Raw genomic sequence first — 24,022 nt, 5'->3', positions numbered from 1 at the left:
TTAACCACCATTCTAGCCTCTGTTCCTGAGTTCAACTTTTTAAAATTCTGCATAGAAGTGAGATCTTGCACTCATTTGTGTTTCTGTGTATAATGCATTTCACTTAGCAAAATGTCCTCCAGGTTCATCTATGTCGAAAATGGCAGGATTTCCTTCTTTTTTAAGACTGAATAATATATCATTGTGTATATGCCACATACTCTTTATCCATTCACCCATTTATGGATATTTAGGTTGTTTCTGTATCTTATCTATTATAAATAATGCTGTAGTGAACATGGGAGTACTGATACCTCTTCCAAGTTTGTGATTTTATTTCCTTGAATATATACCTAGAAGTAAGATTCCTGGATCATATGGTAGTTCTGTTTTTAATGTTTTGCTCAACTTCCATACTGTTTTCCATATGGTTGTACCAATTTACATTTTCATGAGCAGTGTACCAGGTTTCCCTTCTTTGCACATTTTGCCATCACTTACCTTTTGCCTTTTTGATAATTGCCATGCGAACAGGTATGAGGTGATATTTCACTGTGATTTTGATTTGCATTTCCGTGATTATTAGTGATGTTGAACATTTTTTATATGACTGTTGGTCATTTGTATATCTTGTTTGGAAAATTATTTAGGTCCTTTGCCCATTTTTTAATTGAGTTATTTGTTTTGTGTTATTGCATTTTATGAGTTCTTTACAGTTTTTATTCATTTTTCAGGTGTATGATTTGCAAATATATTCTCCAGTTCTACAGGTTGCCTTTTCATTTTGCCAGATTATTATTTTAAATAATTAATTGATTTTGTTATAAGAAATTAACTCTTTTATACTTTTACATCATGTCAAATAAGGGTAAATAGCATTTACTTATCAGCATTAAGTAAAATAACTTTTATTTAATTATTTTTGTTTTAGATAGGTTAAAATGTTGTGCTAGGCCGGGCGCGGTGGCTCAAGCCTGTAATCCCAGCACTTTGGGAGGCCGAGGCGGGCGGATCACAAGGTCAGGAGATCGAGACCACAGTGAAACCCCGTCTCTACTAAAAATACAAAAAATTAGCTGGGCGCGGTGGCGGGCGCCTGTAGTCCTAGCTACTCAGGAGGCTGAGGCAGGAGAATGGCGTGAACCCAGGAGGCGGAGCTTGCAGTGAGCCGAGATCGCGCCACTGCACTCCAGCCTGGGCAACAGCGTGAGACTCCGTCTCAAAAAAAAAAAAAAAAAAATGTTGTGCTATATTTAATCCTACTTTACTATCTCACAAGTTGATGACTATTACTTTCTCATGCTGCCTCATATAATCTGGGATGCCTTTCTGAGACTTCAGTGTAGACTCTAGCTGAGCTTGGCTAGATTCCTTTTTTGTTTTGTTTTGAGACGGAGTTTCACTCTGTCACTCAGGCTGGAGTGCAGTGGCATGATCTTGACTCACTGCAACTTCTGCGTCCTGGGTTCAAGCAGTTCTTCTGCCCCAGCCTCCCGAGTAGCTGGGATTACAGGCGCCTGCCACCACACCTGGCTAATTTTTGTATTTTTAATAGAGATGGAGTTTCACTATGTTGGCCAGGCTGGTCTGGAACTCCTGACCTCAAGTGATCCACTCACCTCAGCCTCCCAAAGTGTTGGGATTACAGGCATGAGCCACTGCATCCAGCCTAGATTCCTAATATATGACATATATATGTAAGCAAAGGTAGATATTTCTAGTCACGGACCTTTTAGCTATAAAGCAAAGCACCCATTTGGAATAAGACCTTGATTTTATTTCTATTTCCTTTAGCTATATGGTATCTGCAATAGCAGGCATCACTTTCTTCCTTTCTTAGGTAGAATAATATGGTAATAGATGCCCCTTTGCATCTCTCTCTCTGAACCCACATGCTGTGTGTTTATATTATATTACATCACAATTACACTGCCTCTTTTGTGGGAAACTAAATCCATACTCGTAGCTACTGCTTAACATATAAAAAAGCCATGGACTTGGAGTTAGTGTGTTCTAATTTGGATATATAATTCATGAGTTGTATCTTCTACAAAACAGCCTCTTTTGCTTATTTGGAAATAAAAGGGGCTTGTCTTTTGGTATAAATAAAATAGAAAATATTTATTAGAGCCTGTCTTTATTAGAGCACATGTTAATATCAAAGTCTGTAGCTTTGAGGATTAGTTAACATAGAGTTTCCAGTTATTGATTTCCACTTTTTGACTGTTTTATATTTTAGGAGCTAAGTTATTTTCAGTAAGTTGAAATACAGGTCTCCTCTCCCCAACTCCCCTTATCTTGCATGCAAACCCCATAAGAGCAGAGACTTTATCTGTTTTCTTTACAATATCCCTAACTTCTAGAATAGTACCTAGCCAATAATGAGTGCTCAGTCAATGTTGCATGAAAGAGGATATTTCAGAGGAACTGAAGGTTTAAATATATATGTCTGGTAGAATAAAAAGAGTTATTGCAAGAAATTGAGGTTCTGGGAGAATAGACAGTTACTTCAGAGAGAGTTCAGTTGAGTATGAGTGCAAGAGAAAGAGGCCTATAAGATGTGAGAATATGGTATGGGGTCAGATGAGAAGTCATATAGGATGATAGAGCATTAAGAATTATCACAGAAGTAACACAAATCGAGCATTTCTTATTCAAAATGAGTGGGACTAGATTGTTTCAGATTTCAGATTTCTTTGGATTTTGAATATTTGCATTACACTTACCTAGTTGAGCATCCCACATGCAAAAATTTGAAATCTAAACGCTCAAATGAGCATTTTCTTTGAGAGTCACATTGGCACTCAAAACATTTCAGATTTTGAAGCGTTTCAGATTTCTGGATTAGGGATACTCAATCTATAGTAGAAACCCTTTGAGGGAAATCTGTGATTCTGCCACTACTGCCTGTCATTTGGGTTCTGGTCATACTTCCCAATTTACAAAGTGTATTCACATAAACCATTGAAAGAGAAATGGCTTTCAGAGTGGATGGACTCTCTGAAAGAAGAGAATGTGTGTGGAGAAGAACATGGGGGTTAAGAACTGAAACTTACTTCCAGTAATGGGGTAGGAATTAGAGCCATCATCATGGGTAAAAGAGAAGTTGTACTGAAAAAAATTAAGAGGATTATTGAAAAAGTGTGATTATGGAAGCCAAGGTAATAGAAAGGTCAAGAGGTGAATGAAGCAATTGACAATTTAAAGTGTAGAACAAAAATTAAGGACAATGATGAATAATTTAGCTCTTAGGAAATTGCTGGTTACATGAGAGAGTGAAACTTCCATGTAGTGATAAGAATAGGGTCATATTGAAGTGGAGAATGAATGTAGAAGAAATAGAGGTAACAGCTATAAACTGGCTGCTTGAGAATTAACAGTGAAAGAATCTAGAAAAAACACGTGGCTCCTGGATGGGTTATTAGGGTCACATGAAAGGGATGGATTTTTTTCCCCAGGTTAATGTTTTCCCTACCCCACCTTCCTGTTAATTATCTCCTATCCCTGTTCCAGAATTAACTTCATATGCTAGTAGTTAAAAAAAAAAATCCTTAACTACTAACATAGTTACAGAACGGGGTCTAAAACATACATATCAATTTTGTACTCATTATTCTATTTATGCATTTATGTAAATTTAAGAAGAGTCTCCTTTGAATTTAAACAGATGAGAGGAATCAATAAAATTATTCAATTTATTAAATAGTTCTAGCATGAAATATTTATGCAGATATCCTACTGTGTCTAATAATTTGAGACTCTTTCTTGAGTAAATATGTATAAAGAAGTTATTTTAATACTTTTACTTCAGAATAATACACTCTGTGTGTTTGGTTTGATTAATGAGCCTGGCAGATTGGCAAGAGAGTGTCTCATTCTCTTCTCTATATGGGGAGGATCTAGAGACATTTAATACTAGAGAGAGTGAGATTGGTCCTTCCATATCAACTGACATCCTCTCAGTTTACCTTAAATTTCTTTGTAATAAGAACCTGAACTCTCCTGAGCTAAATAAGAGAATAATTGATATATTGGAAATGGGGTAAGAAAGGCTAGATAAATGTGATTATGTACAGGGTATTTACAGAATCGGAATTAACTTTAATAATTTCTTTCTTAATTAAATTTTTAAGAAAGTGAAATCTTTTTTTGTCAATCATACCTCGTAGAAGAGGTATTAATCTTGAATACGTTTTAGAGTATGGTTTTAATTTTGGCTATCCACTGTAATTCAATCATAAATACAAGGAAATATGATTGGGAATTTTATTATCAGCAGTTGACATAGGGAAAATATATATTTTAACTATTAAGCAACATTATGGCTGTATAAAAAATTACCCATATTCTTGCCTCCCCTAAACAAATGTTAGAATTATTCCATCTTCCCTTCTAGTTTTTATCCGTATATATTCAGAAGATTGAGAAGGGAAAGGGAATTCTATTCTTATATTTCCACTTAGCTATAACACTCGTGGATAGACTTTAAATAACCATAATTTTCTATTGTATATCAGATTTATGTTTCCCATTTCTATTATTAAACGCTTAAGTGATTTCCAAACTTTTCTGTTCAAAGTAACACTGTATTGATTTTCTTTGTTTCTATAAATTTTTATTTATTTCCCTTAAGGTAAACTCTCAGGAGCAGTTTTACTCAGTCAAAGGATGTGAAATCATATATTAGTTGTTATGAGCTATTATGTAACTTGCCCAAGGTGACACAGCTAGAAAATGACAGAACTAGGATTAGAACCTAGCAGTCGGGGACCACGTTCTTAACCAATGTGCTGCACTACTGGCTCAAGAGATCCCCAATCCCATGTCACTGATCTGGATCATGAAAGTTTAATATGCATCCAATTCATTTATCAAAATTATGGCATGAATTTGCTGTGTATGAGACACTGTTGGGGATTCAAGAAAGAACAGAATTTATAAGCCCTGCCTTAAAAGCCTATAAACTATTTGGGAGAAGGGAACAGAAAGGTAAGAAAGTATGATAAAATGTAATGAGTTATAGAATTAGGATGCTGTATGAAGACAAAAGAGTGACAGACTGAACGAGGGGAGCCTAGTGTAAAGAGGCTTCTAAGTAGTGTTGGGTTTGCTTAAGTGGCCTGAATCAGTTCCTGGGAAACCAAATTGAGCAAGTATTGGAGTGTACTGCCGGCATCAGAAGACCATAAAGGCTACGTGGAGCTGTAGAGAAAATAAGCATGTAGAGAAAACCTGAGCAAAGTTTACTAAAACTTGGAACCTGGACTAAAAAATTAGCTCTGGAAATTAAATTATGGCTGAATAGACGTTGAGGACTCCAGAGAGACTTACTGCCTATGAGATATGTATTTACATTTGAAGGGAGTGAGGAGTGGATGATCCTCTAGACCACGGAAGTATTCCCTAAGTTGTAAAACTCAGAGACACTAGTCTTATCTTTTCCCTAGGAAAATTTGCTTTTACTCAGGGATAGATTCTTCCTCCCAACCACCACCCTGCCCCAGCCCACCCCACCTTCTGGTGTCCAGAGAGGAAGAGGTCTGTTAATACAAGGCTTACTATATAACATCCCAGATTGATATTTTCAGGGTTCCTTGCTGAGTTAATTTCCTATTGCTGCTGTCTCAAAGTGCCACAAATTAGTGGCTTAAAACAATACAATTCTTACAGTTCTGGGGTTCAGAAGACTATAATCGTTCTACTGGACTACTCTAGGTGTTGGCAAGGCTGCATTATTTTTGGAGGCTCCAGGGTTGAATCCCTTCCCTTGCCTTTTCTAACTCAACTGTTAATCTTGTGACTCATTTTAGGAGCTAGGCACAACTCTTAGATCTGGGTTTGGCAATAGTAAAGGCAACTCACCTAGACCTGTCTTTGAGATAAACACTCACCGTGGAATTAGATCTTAGTCTTCTAGATCTAACCACAGCTCCCCTCAGAAGGTATTAAACTGTGTGCTGTGGTCTGAATGGGGCATTGGAGGGTAATTAGATCATGAGGTTGGAGCCCTAAGGAATGGGAGTAGTGCACAGTGACATGGTGGGAGTAGTTGCCCCTCCCACCATGTGAGAGAACACAATGAGAAGGCCTCTGAGGAACGAGCCCTTACCAGACACTGAATCGCCTGGCACGTTAATATTGGACTTACCAGTGTGCAGAACTGTACTGTGAGAAATAAGTGTTTCTTGTTTATAAGCCATTCAGTTTATGGTATTTTTGTAATAACTCAAGCAGATTAAGACACTGTAAATATAATCCTTATTATTTTAAAGGTTAGCTGATGACCTTGGTGGAGAAAATTTTCTCTAGATTTAGTCTCAGGTTTACGTATTACTTTCTGTCCTTAAATTAGTTGCCACTGATATAGTAGTTGTCACTATTAAATAACTATGTATGCAACAAATAGATCAGAGCAATAAAGGAAGAATTAAAAATTAGTGTGCAATGCTTAATACACCCTTAGGCATCTATATAATTGACATTAATCTGTAAATTATCAGTGTTTTCTTTTCCTGTCCATTCCTCACCCCTTACATTTCTCATCTTCCTTTTTTCTTCCTTTTCCCTTCCTTTCCCTCCCCTTTAATTAGCAAGTAGTATAAAGATATTTACGTTTATTTTTCTTAGTATTGTTGTTCTAGAATAGAGTTTTTTAAAACTAAGAATTAATCATTCAAGCTGTTGTAAACCAGGCCTTCAGTATAAATTGGATTATTAGCTTAGAAGTAGAGTTTATCTTTTAAATGTGTTATCTTCAATGTATTTCAAGGTAGAAAATAAGTGATTTTCATCCTTTATTTTTCCCTTCCTCTCCATTTTAGGACTTTTCTTGGTAGAGATGGAAATCCAAATAAACGGAATGTGCACAATGAAACATCTATGCATTTGTTGTGTATGGGACCTCAAATTATGATATCTGAAGGAGCCCTTCATCCTCGCTTGGCACGCCCCACAGAAGATGATTTCAGAAGAGCAGATTGTCTGCAGATGATCTTAAAATGGAAAGGAGCAAAACTTGACCAGGGTGAATATGAGAGAGCAGCTATTGATGCTGTTGATAACAAAAAAAACACACCCTTGCACTATGCTGCTGCCTCAGGGATGAAAGCCTGTGTAGAGGTAAACCTTTTCTTTTCTTTTTTTTTTTAAATATTCTGCATTGTAAAATGTGTATCCAGGTAATATGTAATTGTCAGTATTTTTTTTTTTTTTGATTATCTTAGTAATTTGGTCTTTTTTTTTCTCTTTTGTCTTCTAAAAGACTCTTAAATAAAGGGCCTCTTTTTTTTTTTTTTTTTTTTTTGAGTTGGAGTCTTGCTGTTTTGCCAGGCTGGGGTGCAGTGGAGTGATCTTGGCTCACTGTAACCTCTGCCTCCCGGTTCAAGAGCTTCTCCTGCCTCAGCCTCCCCAGTAGCTAGGACTACAGGCACGCACCACCATGCCCAGCTAATTTTTGGATTTTTACTAGAGACGGGGTTTCATCATGTTGGCCAGGATGGTCTCAATCTCTTGACCTTGTGATCCGCCCACCTCAGCCTCCCAAAGTGCTGAGTTTACAGGTGGGAGTTACTGCGCCCGGCCAAGGGCCTCTTTTAAATAAAGTTATTTCGTTGTTTTAGTGAGGGAGAAAGCCCCACAGGTGAACAATCACCTTTGTAATGAAGTGGAGTCAAGAGCAATTAAAAATTTGTTAATATCTCTTAAGATATTGGTCATCAATTAAGCACTATCATATTGAGAGTCATAGTTATAGTAGAAATATATTCTGCTTTTTTGCAGATTTTTTTGGTCACCAATTTATAAAATTTATACATGTTGAGTATAGCAAATTTTTGGCAAGTGAGACCTATAGTTTGTGTAGAATTGAAGAGCTCACTAAGCAACGGATAAATATTAACGAATACATTTATTGGAGTCTTTTTAAAATCACTTGGAATTTTAAAACATGTATTTTTCTGTTTAATTTGCGTTAAAGTGCTCCTGAATACATACTATATTATGTTGTAATTTTTCCATATATATTTCATTTATAAATATATAACATTATATATACAAAATATTTAACAACAAATTAGATAAAATCGCGCATATGAGATCTTAACTAAGTTAAGAAATCATTATATAGTATCGTCACTACCATACATAAAACAGAATAGGTTTTTCTCAGCTACCAACATTCATATCCATCCTTACATATCTCATAGAAGTTCTTTTGCATAGATGTGTGTAAGTATGTGTGAGAAGCATATTAGACTGGATTACAGAGTATCTTTATTACTAAAAGTATATACCTTTATTGGAAAAGCAATTATCATAATCAGATTAAAATATACCTGAAAATTTCTTGTTTCCTTAATGTTGTTCATGTATACTTTAGACTTCTAAGTAGATCAGTATGCCAAAAATATGAATATTCATTTTCTTATATTAGAAGATTACCATCACATATTATTTTTCAGGATATCTGAAGTGTCAGTTCTTGCATTTCTAATATGCTTGTGATCTTATCTTTTGTTTATTGCCAATGTTTGTGATACTTGTTAATCTTTTAGAGTCTTAGTCATTTCATTGAGTTTGTATAACCTTTACCCATTAGTTAGTGATGGTCATTAACTTGAAACTATTTTTCAAGCAATGCTTTTTTGTTGTTTGTTTTAAGAGACAGGGTCTCTCTATGTTGTCCAGGCTGGTCTCAAACTCCTGGGGTTCAGCGATCTCCCTGCCTCATCTTTTGGAGTAGCTAGAACTACAGGCACCCACATGCCACCAAACCTGGCCATGATGTTTTCTAACATTGATTCACTGTGGTGGAGGAATCTCCTAGGATTTGGAGGGTAGGGGACTAATAGCAGAATCCCTAAGGCTTTTTACACAAGCTTCTCTGTACATTGTCCTATGTTTACCTGTTGTGGAAGAATTCCTGCTATAATGACTCACCATTATTGATGGGACTGCATCATATTTCTCAAATGGACTGGAGTAGAAAGTAGATTTTTCTGGATAGTAGCAATAATGCTCTTAAATATTTTAAATAGGCCAGGTGTGGTGGCTCACGCCTGTAATCCCAACACTTTGGGAGGCCAAGTCTGGCAGATCACAAGGTCAGGATTTCAAGACCAGCCTGGCCAATACAGTGAAACCCCATCTCTACTAAATATACAAAAATTAGCTAGGCGTAGTGGCAGGCACCTGTAGTCTCAGCTGCTTGGGAGGCTGAGGCAGGAGAATTGCCTGAACATGGGAGGCAGAGGTTGCAGTGAGTCAAGATGGCACCACTGCACTCCAGCCTGGGCAACAGAGCGAGACTCCATCTTTAAAAAAAAATATATATATATATATATATAATATATATTATATTAAATGCTTTAATATCTTCCAACTTTGTAAGCATTGCTTTAGTAGTTGTTGATTTTAAAGTATGTTGACAATGACATACTTATTAAATTGTTCAAAAAATTGAGAGTGGTGTTTTTACCAGCGTTATTTTTTGCTCAGTGAAAGAAATTAGTGCCTGGTTTATACTGTACTATCTGGCAGGCCTGACAATTTGCTTATGCATGCGTGAGCATGTGAATGTGTGTGTGTGCTTTAACTTTTTGACCTATCAGCATATCACATCACATATACCACAATATTTGATGACTGTTTTCATTTTCTGTATTTAGAAGAGCTCTTTGACTTAATATTAAATATAAAACATTCTAAAAGGAGCCCTATAAATACCTTATATTTATTCTGGTTTTTATAACATTTCAGCATATTTTATTCAGATAAAGCTTATCTTTAATCTCTTATATATAGTTGATTATATATACTCTTGTCCAGCCTTAGGCCCTTAATTATTTTTTATTATGCATACTGCTAATTAAACCAGAAGAGTTTCTCAGGGAAGCATATATTAACTATCTCCAGAAGCCTTATTTTTTTTTCTTGTACAAGTGCATACAATAAATACAGTTGTCACTTGGTATCCAAGGGAGATTTGTTCCAGGACTCTCTGCAGATACGAAAATCCACAGATGCTCAAATCCCTTATAGAAAATGGCACAGTATTTGCATATAACCTACACACATCCTCCTTATACTTTAAATTGTCTCTAGATTACGTATAATACCTAGTACAATATAAGTGTCATTAGGGAATAATGACAAGAAAAAAACGTGGATGTTCAGTATAGACACAACCATCCCTATTTGTTTTCCAAATATTTTTTACCTGCTTTTGGTTGAATCCAGGGATGTGGAATCTAAGGATGTGGAAACCACAGATAGAGAGGACTGACTATACATTAAAATATGTGACCTGTTTAACTGTACAACTTAATTCTTAGTATGAGTCTCTAGTTATTTTCAGGTGGTATCATACTACTATGATGAACAGGAAAGGCTTAGATGTCTCTTACAAAGTTTACTATCATGGTTAATTTAAAAATTTTTTTTCTAAACTTATCTCTTTATATCATTACTTTTAGTCATTGGCTGTAAGAATAATAGTTATAATAACTAACATTTGTATAATGCTTTCTAATGTTTATAGTGCTCATTGGTACTAAGCATGATATAAAGGTTTGGGTTGAATGAAAGAGTGTCATCAGATATTTATTAATGTTTCATGAGACTAAGAGATTATATGGTGGAGGGAGCATTGATTTGTAGTCTTGGTCCTCAGAGTAACAGTCTGTGGAACCTTGCATGTGTCACTCAGCTACTGTAATAGTTTCCTCTTGGGTGGTTGGAATAGATGATCTTAGATTTATTTGGAAGATTCCTTTTAACACAAATTCTCTGTTAAGCTGTTATTGCAGTAAAATATATCCCATTTTTAGTGTCTAGCCTTTAAGATCAAAGAGATTATCTTTTTTCCCATTGTTAGGGCCAACCTGTTTCTTAACTACATCTGTGGAAGTATATCTTCTGTAGTTGTTGAAAATGTTTTTCTCCCTGGTATATTTATTTAAGGATAGAGATGATGAAGTCATCGTTGGCATTTAATAATTTAAACAGTTTCTTATAGCTCATTATTTTGTACCATAGAAATAAAATATTTATTTTAAAACTTCCCCATCTCCCTGTAATAATTATGTTCTGTAATAAGTGCCCCCACACACATACACAGAGAGAACATAAAATTAAAACCCCTTAATTATAGAGTTCTTCAGGGAACCTCCAGGTGTGAAGGTATCACACGGTATGTAGAGAGTTGCGTTGGTTATCTGTGTCACTGATGCTTAGACCTGACTTCTCTGAACTTCTTCATGCTGTATTGTTGCCTGGTTGACTTCCTCATATGGATATCCAACAATCTGTCAAATTCAGCATTTTAAAAAGTGTACTATCTTCTTTTCTACCCAGTAGAGACTTCACTAGTGCTTGATTCTTGACTCTAGATTCTATTAATGATGCTGCCATTATCTGCTTATCCAGTATTGATACCTGCACTTACCTTGGGTCTCCCTCTTTTTTTTTTAATTACATCAAACTCATACTACCCATGGCAGAGTAGACCTCTGTCTCTTTGGACCAGTTCCTCTGTTTACTTCTGTGGCCACTTTCTAACATCAAGTGCTTTGTATTGAATCCTCACTTTGGCATATTTTTCAGAACTCCCTTACACAGAAAATCCTGGAGTTTCACAAATTAATTATTCTAAATTATTTGTGAGATAAAAATAACACAGAGGAATAGTCTACAATTGTTTGGAAATTGGAAATGCTTATATGATAAACATTTATTAAGGACAGACTATAAATAAAGCACCTAAAATTCTAATTTTATTTAATATTCTAAAAATTATTTACAGGTCAGCAAACTTTTTTCTGTGAAAGCCCAGAAAGTAAATATTTTAGGCAACTCTGACATTGTACCCTGAAAGCAGCCACAGACAATACAGAAACAAAAGAGAATGGCAGTGTTCTAATAAATCTTTATTTATGGACATCACCATTTGAATTGCTTATAATTTTCATATGTCATGAAATAATTCTATTTGTTCTTTTCAACCATTTGAAAATGTAAAAACTGTTTTTAGTTTGTGGGCTATACAGAAACAGGCAGCAGGCTTGATTTGGCCTAAGATGACTCCATACTTGAAGCTTATTTTAAATACATAAAATGACATTATCAATATGTAACAGGTCCTATAAGCTTCAGTTATACGAAGGACTTAAAAAGTACCATGTAATGGATACTCAGTACACAAAAATAAAGCTCCATTAAAACATAAGTCTGACAAAAATTTAATAAATAATATACTGTTCTTAGTTGCTGAGAGTTTTTGTTTTCTACTTGGAAACAGGAATGGACTTGAGAGGGGTGGTGGGTTAGGTCTATTAGCATGGCTTAGTAAAACATCCAGTGATATTTCTTCCTTTGGTAGACTTCCATAGAGCAACCCTAGTCATTAGGCCTCATAATGTTTCCATTAGTGCTTAACCTGTAGTAGTGATTCAGTAAATGGTGAATGCGACAGGGGTTGTTTTTGATGGTGCTTTACTCTTTGTGAAAAGAAATTTTTTTAAATGAGTGTTATCTTAGATATTTCCTACTCACCTGTGCCCTACTTGCTTATTCAGAGTTTTAAGTGTAGCTGCTTCATGTCAGATCAAATAGAGGTCACTATGAAACCAAAGATGGTAAGTCACACATTTTCCTTTACAGCTACAGGGCCTGTTTGACACTTTGGCAGCTATCAGAGCATTTCACATTTCATTGAAAAGTCATAAAAACCATTCACAGGTCAGACTGAAGAATATTACCTAATTATATTGTGTTTTTAGCACCTAGAGTTTTAAAACTGTATAAAGAATACAGGAATTATATTCCCGGTTCAGCAGCTGAGTAACTTTGCCTGTCTGGGCCTCTGTTTTCTAATTTTTAATCAAGATAGTTGTAATCTCATTATTGTCCCTCAAATGTTACGATGCTAAGGCCTATATTAACTAGGCAGTGACTGTTACAGGTATTGAAGGGAAGGAGAGATAATTTTAGTTTTACATATCCTGGAAGGTTTCATGGGTAGTAGTAAGATTGGAGTGGGTAATATTTCAGTTTAAGTATTTGGAGGAGGCTATTCAAAATGTGGCTCTCAGACCTGCAGCATCAGTTCTAACAACTTGTTATAATTAACAAATTATTGGCCCAACCAGACCTTCACATTCTGAACTTGTATCTCTGGGAATAGATTGCAGAAATGTTTAGCCAGTTCTCCTGGTGATTATTTGCATGGCAGAGTTTGAGAAGCACTGTTGTAGGTCTCAGACATATGCAGATTGAGCCGTGCTCATGCTACTGTACTCCAGCCTGGGTGACAGAACGAGATCCTGTCTCCAAAAAAAAAAAAAAGAAAAAAAGAATTTTTAATCGGAGAGTGATATTATGAAAGCATATATGATGAGATTAGCCTGATGGTTGTAATGTACAATAGATTTGAATGGCGTACTTCCAAAGCAGTATTTCTTAAAGCCTTGCTACTCAAAAGAATCGTCCTCAGACTGGCATTGGCATCAATCACCTGGGAACTTGTTGGAAATGCAAAATCTCAGCTCCATTCAAGACCAACCAAATTTGAATCTAGTTTAACAAAATCCCAAAGGGATTCTTATTTAAAGCTTGAGAACCCTGGCTTGGGGCATAATTTGTGGGCTACCTATATTGGAATCACCTGTAAAAAGTATACATACATCTTACAGTCCCTTCTCCAGATCTACCTAATGTGACTATCGGGCCACCCAGATAATTCTTACACAGTTTGAAAACATTTGTGCTGGAACAGTAGTTCTAAGCGTGACTACACAGAAATCTCAGACTAATAAAATTTAAATTTGTGAGAGGGGACCCCAGACATTGGTAAGTTGAGAACCAATGTATTAGAAGGAGTGACAGGAGTTAGAAGATTAATGCGCTAATTCTGGTGTGAACTGACAAAGCATCTGGGTTTGTGTGGTGGTACTGGAGATGGAAAGAATGAGGCAGATGCCAGGGACATTGTGAAGAACTGTTAGCCTTTGGTGACTCAGTCAGTTGATAATAAGAAAGCAAGGGAAAGAAAGGTTAAAAAAAAAAAGGATAGAGGCTCTATAATGTTTAATATTGACAATAGTGAGCTCTCTTTAGATGATATAATTCTCTTTTTTATTTGTGTACATTCTCTATACCTGCTGTCACATCTATAATTAGAGTAAAATTAATTAACTTTATTTTTAAATAACATGGACATGGTTTTGAGCCCGAGCGACTTCAAAGCCTGCTAACAGTGAACAGACATTGGAAAGTGAGGTGAAATGTAGGAATTGGTTGAAAGGAAGGGAGAATATATTGAGTTTTCATTTAGAAGGCTGGATATTGACATCCTAGCTTATCTACATGAAATGATAGGCAGGCTGTTGACAATTATGATGAAAGTGTTAGGGAATAAAGAATATAGACACTCATTTAGAATTTAGAATTGAGTTTACCTACATAAAGTTAACAATTAAAAGCAGGATAATGTATAGAGGAGAGAAGCAAGGGAAAGACTTTAGGTTATAGATAAAATAACAGAGTTAAAGTCGCAGCATCAATTTGAAGAATGCCAGTGTTCAAAGAGATGAGAACAAGAAGTAGTGCCTATGAGGGAAACACAAAAAAAATAGAGAAATAAAAGAACCAAGATGATACAATGTCAAAGATGCAAGAGAAGAATTTCAAGGAGAGGAGCTGGTCAATCTTGTGATGTGCTGCAGAAAAGTAAAGGAATTGGGGGACTGAGAAACGCTGATGGATTTGAGAGTTAAGAGGTATTAATGACTTTCTGGAATATTGTTTCAGTAACATAGTCCAGGCAGAAGTCAGATTCCTGCGCATAATTGAGTCATTTGCTGAGGAAATTGAGAGACAGTTGGTATCAATAACTAATTTGAGAAATGTGAAGGCCAAGAAAGATAGAAAATTTTTAGGAAAGTAACTAGAAGGAGATAGCAGGATTAAGTTATGATCCTGAGTAAGTCAATCCAGAGTCACCACCCATTTAGAGGGTGATCAAAGGGATGGGGTAGGATTTGTCTTGAATAGTAGGGGTTACCTCTCTTAAAGCCCCCTCTCCCTCTTCCTCTGGAACTGTGAATGGAAAGAAAGGCAGAATAGAAGAACAGATATATTGTGATCATGATAATTTGGTTTCTTTTAAGGTAGAACATTTTATGTGCACCAAGATAGGCTTACAACCATATTTAAGTAAAACATTCAGTCCTCCTATTAAGTCCTCCTTAGCTAATTTGAGACTGGGAAAGCAGATACTTAGTTGGATGCTTTGGTTGAAGCATTTAAAAAGTATTCTTCAGAACCAGACATAACTTTCTATTTTGTCAAATTAAGACACCTAAGTTTATTCCACAACACTTCGGCAGCTATCTCCCCTTAATGCATCTTTTTACTTACTGGTGTTCCTGACTTTATGCCCTAAAAGTCAGCAAGCTGAAGTACTTTTTAACACATTCTCCTCAATGTCGGGCATTATTGCTGTCAGCTATCTTCCATGCCAAGGTAACCTACAGGTGGATTTTCATAGCCAAGTCTAATGCTACAAACATGGATCCTCCCATTTCATAATTGATTATGAGTTTCTCTACAGGTACCAAATTGCAGCAATGAGATACAGGTCTTTATGGTTCCCTCACCCCAACTGCAGTCAAACTCATTAGGGAATACCTTGCAAAGATAGTTTACCAGTCATTCTCACTCAAGTTCTAAGAATGGTCAGCAGTTACCTTCAACAATGACTTCTCACACATCCCCTCTTCAAACACATTTTTTAACCCCCCAATGAGTGAAGTCCACATTCTGGCATATCCTTTTAATAAGGTTCCCCTTACCAAGATTCTGTTAGGGTACAACTTCTTTAATTTTGTTGTCTTTGCTTTTGTTAAGGAAGACTAGGGCATTAAGTTAAAGATGATTTGTCTTGTTTTCTAAAATTTATTATTTTTTTGTGCAGTGATAGTGATATCTGTTGCAAAGTAAACCAAATCCTGATTTTGAAAGTTATGCCAGCATGCATTTTAGAAATAATTTTCTATGACTCTAAATAGAGAACTCAAGAATAAAGTCAGCTCTTTAGTTCTGTAGCAGTCAGGAACAGATAGTATATTTTGTATTTAGGTGTTAGAAACCTATGAAACAGAGAGGGTAAAAACAGTAATAGATCCTGCTATGGATATGATAAGTCTCTGGATTTACTACAAGTTCCCAGTATTGAATAAATTAGGTAATATAAATTTATCAGTTTCCACGGCAACTTTGGTTGTACTTTAGGCTCATTGCTTCTCAAACATTTATGTGCAAAAAGAATCTCTTGGAGATCAGAATGACATTTTGATTCAGAGGCCTGGGCTTGGAGGGGTTTGGGGGATGAGGCTGAGATTCTTCATTTCTAACAAATTCCCAGGAGATACTACTGGTCCCCAGACCACACTTGCACTAAAAAGGGTCTAGGTGGTAAGTAGCAGCTGATAAGACCTTGCTCTTGGAATCTAGAAGGTGGCTGCCAGAATGACAATTTAGAGCCATTCTTAGCAAACATTTTTCTGTAAAGGACCAGATCATAAATATTTTAAGCTTTGTGGCCGCAGGTCTATATTTCATAGCCTCGGGTGGTTTGCTTATTTTTACAACTTAGAAACCACCTTAGCTCTAAGGCATACCTCTGGCTAGAGCAAGAAGCTAAAGTCAAATCCAGGGGGCTTGTCAAGTTAGCCCATGGCTTCCAGATCTGGCATTGATATAAGCCCCTTGTTTTGTGAGGATTCTTAGGACTGTAGGAGAACCGTGAGGGTTCCAGTTCCGAAGAACTTTATAGGAAAGTTGTGTATTTGTTGAGGAGGGAAAGAAGATAAAATTATTTGGAAGAAAATAAAAAGAAACTACCATTTTGATTAACTCATGCAAAATGAAAATCTCTAAAAAGTGTTAATATTTAGATCATAAGTAAGAGTCTGGGCAGAACTTCAAGATGGACCCAGAATGCATTTAACTTCGATTTATATGATTAGCCTACCTACTTACGAGTCAGTATAGTTTCCAGTCATGGTTAAAAACTTGATCAAACTCATGTCCAGATCCCAGTTCTACTGCTTACTGGCTGGGTAACTTTAGTTAGTCAAGCTACTTAACTATTCTAAGATACTATAATACCCCTGTTATATGGGGTTGTTAATATTAAATGAGAGTGTGTGCTTTAAAGTGTTTAGAAAACAATAAATAGTGACCTACTATATTATTATGAGTATGACTGAATCCTATAAAAGAATCCTATGGCCAGGCACAGTGGCCCAAGCCTGTAATCCTAGTATTTTGAGAGGCCAAGGTGGGTGGATCACCTGAGGTCAAGAGTTCAAGACTAGCCTAAGCAACATGGTGAAACCCAATCTCTACTAAAAATACAAAAATTAGCTGGGCGTGGTGGCGGGCATCTGTAATCCCTGCTACTCGGGAGGCTGAGGCGGGAGAATCACTTGAACCCAGGTTGCAGTGAACCGCGATCATGCCATTGCACTCCAGTCTGGGTGACAGATCGAAACTCTGTCTCAAAAACAAAAACAAAAATAATCCTGTGACTGTCAGGCTGTCCATTAAAGTTGTCTTAGATATGGCTCTCCTGGCATTCATGCCCTTCTTAATGTCTTTGCAGACATAATGGGAAACTTGTACCTATAGCCCTTAATAACAACATACTTAATTTCTGCAAAGCTAGCAGAAACCTCATTACTAAACAAGTCAAATCACTATTCCATGTGTTTTTAAAGGTGGGATTTCTTTGGGTCAAAGAGAGATGGATAGACTTAGCTTCCCAATGTGGCTATCAGTAGCTAGTCCCTTTGAAGAATATCGAAAACAGCTTTACCTCAGTGACTTGCTCGTCCTAATTTCATTTCAGTGTTTCACTGGATAATGAATGAAACTTTTGTCTGCCATGCCAGGACATCCAGACGTTAGTAGTTAAATTAACAGTATCAGCAGTGTCCTTGTTTAAGAAAGATTTATAGAAATTAGAAATTAACAAATTTAAAGTACTGAATAACTATAAACTTTTTCAAATTTTATTTTTGGACTAAGCAAAATGCTTAAGAATTTCTGAAGTTTAAAAAATTGGGTTTGGGTTTTTAAAATTTTTTTTTTAACGAGAGGAACTCATTACTGAAAAACAAGAATTACTAATCTTAAAATCAGAAGCCACTGGTATCTAAATATCTTTTTTTTTGTCATTTCAAATGCATACTGTACATACTGTTGCATTTTTGTTGTGTTAATTTTATTATATTTTTGATGTTTTAAAAATAGCGTGAAATAACTTATTTAAACCTGTGGTTGCAAGTTTTTGAAAAAAACTTTTTTAGCTTTTAGTAAAACATGGAGGAGACTTGTTTGCTGAGAATGAAAATAAAGATACTCCTTGTGATTGTGCTGAAAAGCAACACCACAAAGATTTGGCCCTCAATCTGGAATCTCAAATGGTATTCTCACGGGATCCTGAGGCTGAAGAAATAGAAGCTGAATATGCTGCATTAGACAAACGAGAGGTCAGTTTATTTTTTTTTTCTCAGTAAAAAAATTACATGTAATTTTAGATTGTATGTTGTTTTATATTTTTTTTCTTCTTTAAAACTCAGTTTGTGTGTTCTTCTTTACAGGATTCTAAATATCCTGTCATCTTCATAGCCATAAAGTATAAAAATACATCTAGGCCAACGACGGTGGCTCATGCCTGTAGTTCTAGTGCTTTGGGAGGACAAGGCACTGGAGTTCTGAGACTAGCCTGGGCTATAGCAAGACTTTATCTCTACAAAAAATCTTAAAAATTTGCCAGGAATGGTGGCCAACACTCATTGTCCTAACTACTCAGGAGGCTGAGGCAAGAGGATCGCTTGAGCCCAAGAGTTCAAGGCTGCCATGAGCTATGATCATGCCAGGGTACTCCAGCCTGGTGACAAAGTGAGACCCTGTCTCAAACTTTAAAAATAAATAATAACATCTAGGAAACCTGGAGCTATGGGTCTTTTGTCTGTCATGTATGAGTGTGTTTACTTATAAATAAGGTGCTGATGTGAGGTATGAATCCGATTCACTCCTCGTACTACCAGACTCCAGTCCTCCTGTTCATCAGTCTCACCTTCTCCTTTGGATTGATCATATCAACAGACTTGCTTTGGTAGATCCCATCTTAAAAACCAAACAAAAAACATAAAAGCAGCCATTGACTCAACCCTTCCCTAGCCCTGTCTCTCTTCCCCTTGAGTTGTAGCCCCATATCTCTTATCTTCTTAGGAGAGAACCGCTTCCTCACCTTCCATTCACTCTTTAGCCCACTGCAGTATGACTTTCTTCCCTTCTACTCTGATGGAACTGCCCCCCGTCATGGAGTGACATGTTGCCAAATGTAGTAGTTTTACTTTTCTGCCTTCATCTTACTTGAATTCCTCAGTGGCACTTGACGCAATTGACCAATCCTTTCTTAATGAAACACTTTTCTCTAGGCTTTGAGGACAACATTCTCTTCTGATTTTCCTTTATGTCTTCCCGGTCTCAATAAATATTACCTCTGTCCACTGAGTTGCTCAAGCGTAAATGGGGGAAGCATTCTTGATTCCTCACATTTTCTTAATCATCACATCCAAACAGTTGGGGAATCCTGTCAATTTTACCTCCAAAAATGCAACGTAAATTAATTTGTTCTTCCCAATCTGTACTCCTACCTCTCTAGGCGCTCACCACCTTCACTTCTTATCTGAGCTACTGTAATAGTTTCCTTACTGGTCTTCTTCTTTCTATTCTTGTATCTTTAGAATCCATATCGTACACAGGATTCAGAATGACATTTTAAATGTTATACATATCATTTAAATCATTTAATGATTTTTCATTGTACTTAGAATAAAATCCAAACTGTTTGCTCGGATGTAAGCCCTTATGTGATCTGACCACTATACCTTTCCAGCATTACCTCAGACCTAATTTTTCCCCAGAACACCTTGCTCTCATTGTAATGCCTAGACTACACTAAGGCATTTGCAGTTGCTCTTTCCTGTGTCTGAAATCTCCCAGCTATTTTCTGCCATTCTTTCTAAAATAGGTCTCCTCTCTTCCCAATATTCTTTACTGTATGCCCTTTTTATTTTAAGTTTTTAATTCTTTTTTATTAGTAGTATTTTTGATTGAAAAATAATAATTGTATACATTTGGGAGTACAGTGTTGTGTTTTGGTACGTATATACAATGTGGAATGATTAAATCAAGCTAATTAACATATCTATCCCTAACTCACCTATCGTTTTTTAAGATGAGACATTTGAAATGTACTCTTATTTTGAAATATACAATACATTGTTATTGACTATAGTCACCATTGTGTAATAGATCTCAAAACCTATTCTTGCTGTCTTATCTGAAACTTTATACCCCCTGTTTATTTTTCATAGGACCTATCACATGCTATGATTATTTTATGTATTTGTTTACTTGTTTATTGCCTTTCTCTCCTATTAGACTGTCAACTCCGTGAAGGGTAGAGCCATATCTGCCTATTCAGCAGACTATTTTCAGTGTTTGAAACACTGCTTGCACAAAATAGGCATCCATAGATATTTCTTAAAGAAATTATAACCCAGTAAATTTTTTCCTCCCAAAAGGATTCTGATTCCTCAGTGTTTAGTGCTAACTTGATTCTAAAAGGTATTATGTAACTATTGGTTTGTACATGTTTAGAAAAATAATCATATGATCGTGTTGTTTATTTTCTCTATGGATTCCCAACAATTTCAGAGCTTTATACTCTCCATATGGCCAAAAGAACTGAGTTTGTTGGGATTAAAATTTACTTTTTAAAACATCTTTTGTTTCTGTAGTTAGGTTATTTTATAGACAAGCTTATTCATATTAAGTACATATAGAAAGAGAGAGGGCCTGTGCCCTAAGCATTTTGCTGACCCTTCACGTGGTTATTTAATCCACATGGGAACCTTGAATGACAGTTGTCCTCTCCTCCCCACCTTTTTTTAATGAGGAAGAAAAACTGGAAAATAACTGAGTGACTTGCCAGAATCAAAGTGAGCTGAACTTGATTCTTCTGACTTCAGGTCCAAGCAACTTCCACTTACCATATTGCCTTCTTTTTGACAATCCATTATCTTGAGTCAAACAGAAATTTTTACTGTAATAATTAGTATAGTAATTTAGTCAGAAGACTAAATTATTATAGTAATTTCCAGAAATAATATTGATGTAATTAAATTGTAAGACATTTAGTTTTTTCCCCAAAATACCGTCTTATTTTAATTTATAATTGAATCAGGGAATAACAGTAGGCATTATCAGTAGATTTAAGATCTAAATGGACTTAATATAACTATTATTATGTTAAGAAAAAAGTTACAGAATAGTTTGATACTAATTCTATGGGAAAAAATGACTATGTACAAGAAGAATATTGAAGTATACCAAAACGATCATTTTGATTATAGGTAATCTCCTTTACAATTATTATTTTGTCTATTTTCATGCATTTCCTGACATTTATAATGAGTATTTATTGCTAAAAATGTAAAATAATTTCTTCATCCTGACTGTATCCCAAGTGGTAACAGTTTCTTATGTGTACTACCAGAGTTAAGCAAACATATATGTATATTGAATTTTTAATGCAAAAGTAAGATCATGTCATATATTGTATTCTATATTTTTTCAACTTAACAATATATCATGAACATCTCTCCTAAGTCAGAACATATAATGTACATATTTTAAACATTTACCTATTGCCAAACGTCTAAGTAATTTATGTATTTTTACCTTTAAAAACAAGGCTACAGTGAATATTTGCCTGATATATATCTTCTTTATCCAATTGTGCCATTAGTGTAGTTAAAAATACGGATTCTAGAGCCAGACTGTCTGAGTTCATATCTTTGCCCAATGACTAACTTACTATGTGACCTTGAGCAGATTACTTAAACTCTCTGTCTCAGTCTCTTCTTAAAATGAAGTTAACAGTCCCTACCTCATAGGGTTATAGTGATCCTTAATGAGTTAATATATGTATATGCTTCGACCAGTGCCTGACTCATTTTCAACATTAGCTAATTGTCTGCTACTGTAATCATGATTATTACTTCATAGTCATCATTATTGCATTGTATACACATTTTAAAAGTGTAGTTCCTATGTGTCTTTAGAAATTGGTTTGATGGGTCATAAGATTTTAAACTTTGTCAGATGCTCTTAAACTGTCCAGAAAGATTACATTGATTTACTTTTATTTCATTAGTATATTAGAGAATCTTTTTCTCCACATTCTTGCTAGCATTGAATATTATCATTGTTATTATATTTACCCAATTTGGACAAATAAATGGTACCTTGTTTATTTCTCTGATTATTGTGTAAATTGACTGTTCAGTTGTGCATTTTCTATGAAGTATGTTTTCTTAATGCTTTCTAAGAGAACGTTGTGTATTTTTCCATATCCTAAGTTTTTTACTTACATGGTATTCAGAGGTATAAATTTTTTTCCTTTTTGTCTTCTGAATTTGTGACTTGCTAATACTATGATCACATGTCCCTGTATTTTTCTAGTTTGGTAGATTTTTTCAACGCATATTGGATTTGTTTTGTCTACTGTTTTCACAATGTAAAGAGTAATACTTTCATACTCAAATAAATGCCTATATTACCTGGATGTTTACAGCAGTACTATTTATAATAGCCAAAAGGTGAAAACAACTCAAATGTTTATCACCTAATGAATGGGTAAACAAAATGTGAGATATACACGCAATAGAATATAGCTCAGCCATAAAAAGGAATGAACTACTAATACATGCTGTATATAATATAGATCAACCTCAAAAACAGTATGCTAAGTGTAAGAAGCCAGACACAAAAGGTCACATTTGGATGATTCCATTTATATGAAAGATCCAAACAGATAAAAGCCGTAGAAACAGAACTCATATGCTGGACATTGCCTTAGCTGGCTACCTGGTTAGCAGGTTTAACCTACTCTGTTCTGCAGGAGCTGCTGGCGTCCTGTGATGCTCAGGCAAGAACAGCTGAATAAGGAGAGAGAAAACTAAAATGCCAAGAACTGGGCATTTCAGAGCTTTATGGAGTGACTGCTATAAGGAGTGACTGCTTAATGTTTATAGGACATTCTTTTGGAATGATGGAAATGTTTTGAAACTAGATAAAGGTGATTGTACAACACTGAAAGTGTTCTAGATGTTGCTGAATTGTACACCTTAAAATGGTTAATTTTATGTTATGAGTTTTACCTGAATTTTTTTAAAATTATTTTTTGTTTGAGAAAGAGTCTCACTCTGTTACCTAGGCTGTAGTACAGTAGTGCGATCTCAGCTCACTGCAACCTCCGCCTCCTGGGTTCAAGTGATTCTCCTGCCTTAGCCTCCCAGGTAGCTGGGATTACAGGCACCCACTGCCGCACCGGGCTAATTTTTGTATTTTTAGTAGAGACGGGGTTTTACCGTGTTGACCATGCTGGTCTTGAACTCCTGACCTCAAATGATCCACCCACCTCAGCCTCCCAAAGTGCTGGGATTACAGGTGTGAGCCACCACACCAAGCCCCCTTGAATTTTTAAAAACGTCAGTGCTTTCTTTAAAACTTATATTTGTACCTTCTACTTTGACCTTGGTTGACTTCTGGATTATTTTGCTTATGCTAGTGATTTTAAATGGCCTGCTGTGTGATTGTATTAAGTCATATATTTAGGTACTTTTAAAAATTTATGTTCTGAAGGTGAAATGTATATTTCAGCTGAGTTTTAATTTAGTTAATGATCTGGACAGTGTATAATATATTTCTATAACTTCTTAATTTAGTCTTTTCCTCCAAATAATTAAATTATAAATTGGTAAAATCCACTTCTTATTCCCATCATTCAACAAAACTGAGTGACTGCTAGACGCTGTTTTAGATGCTTGGAGGAACAAAGATAAGTGACTACATTCTAGGTGTTTACGTTCCAACAGGGAGAGAGAAACACACAAATAAATTTAAA

At 35.7% G+C, this 24,022-nt stretch overlaps 1 protein-coding gene across 7 annotated transcripts in view; it reads left to right on the top strand.

Annotated features, from left to right (window-relative positions):
- The window catches only part of ANKIB1 (ankyrin repeat and IBR domain containing 1), a 155,501-nt gene that overhangs the window by 64,210 nt on the left and 67,269 nt on the right, over positions 1-24,022 (top strand). For 5 of the 7 annotated variants that reach the window (XM_045388754.3, XM_045388757.3, XM_074035533.1 and 2 more), the window contains 2 exons: positions 6,801-7,098; positions 18,348-18,530. In XM_045388754.3, the coding sequence (XP_045244689.1) occupies positions 6,801-7,098; positions 18,348-18,530 (481 nt within the window). The remainder of the gene's footprint in view (positions 1-6,800; positions 7,099-18,347; positions 18,531-24,022) is intronic. The other 2 variants (XM_074035537.1, XM_074035536.1) reach the window with 1 other exon arrangement.

Source organism: Macaca fascicularis, chromosome 3, assembly GCF_037993035.2.
Source record: "Macaca fascicularis isolate 582-1 chromosome 3, T2T-MFA8v1.1".
Lineage (NCBI taxonomy): Eukaryota > Metazoa > Chordata > Mammalia > Primates > Cercopithecidae > Macaca > Macaca fascicularis.
Note: the sequence above shows the minus strand (reverse complement) of the source record. Positions and strands in the feature narration are given on the sequence as shown.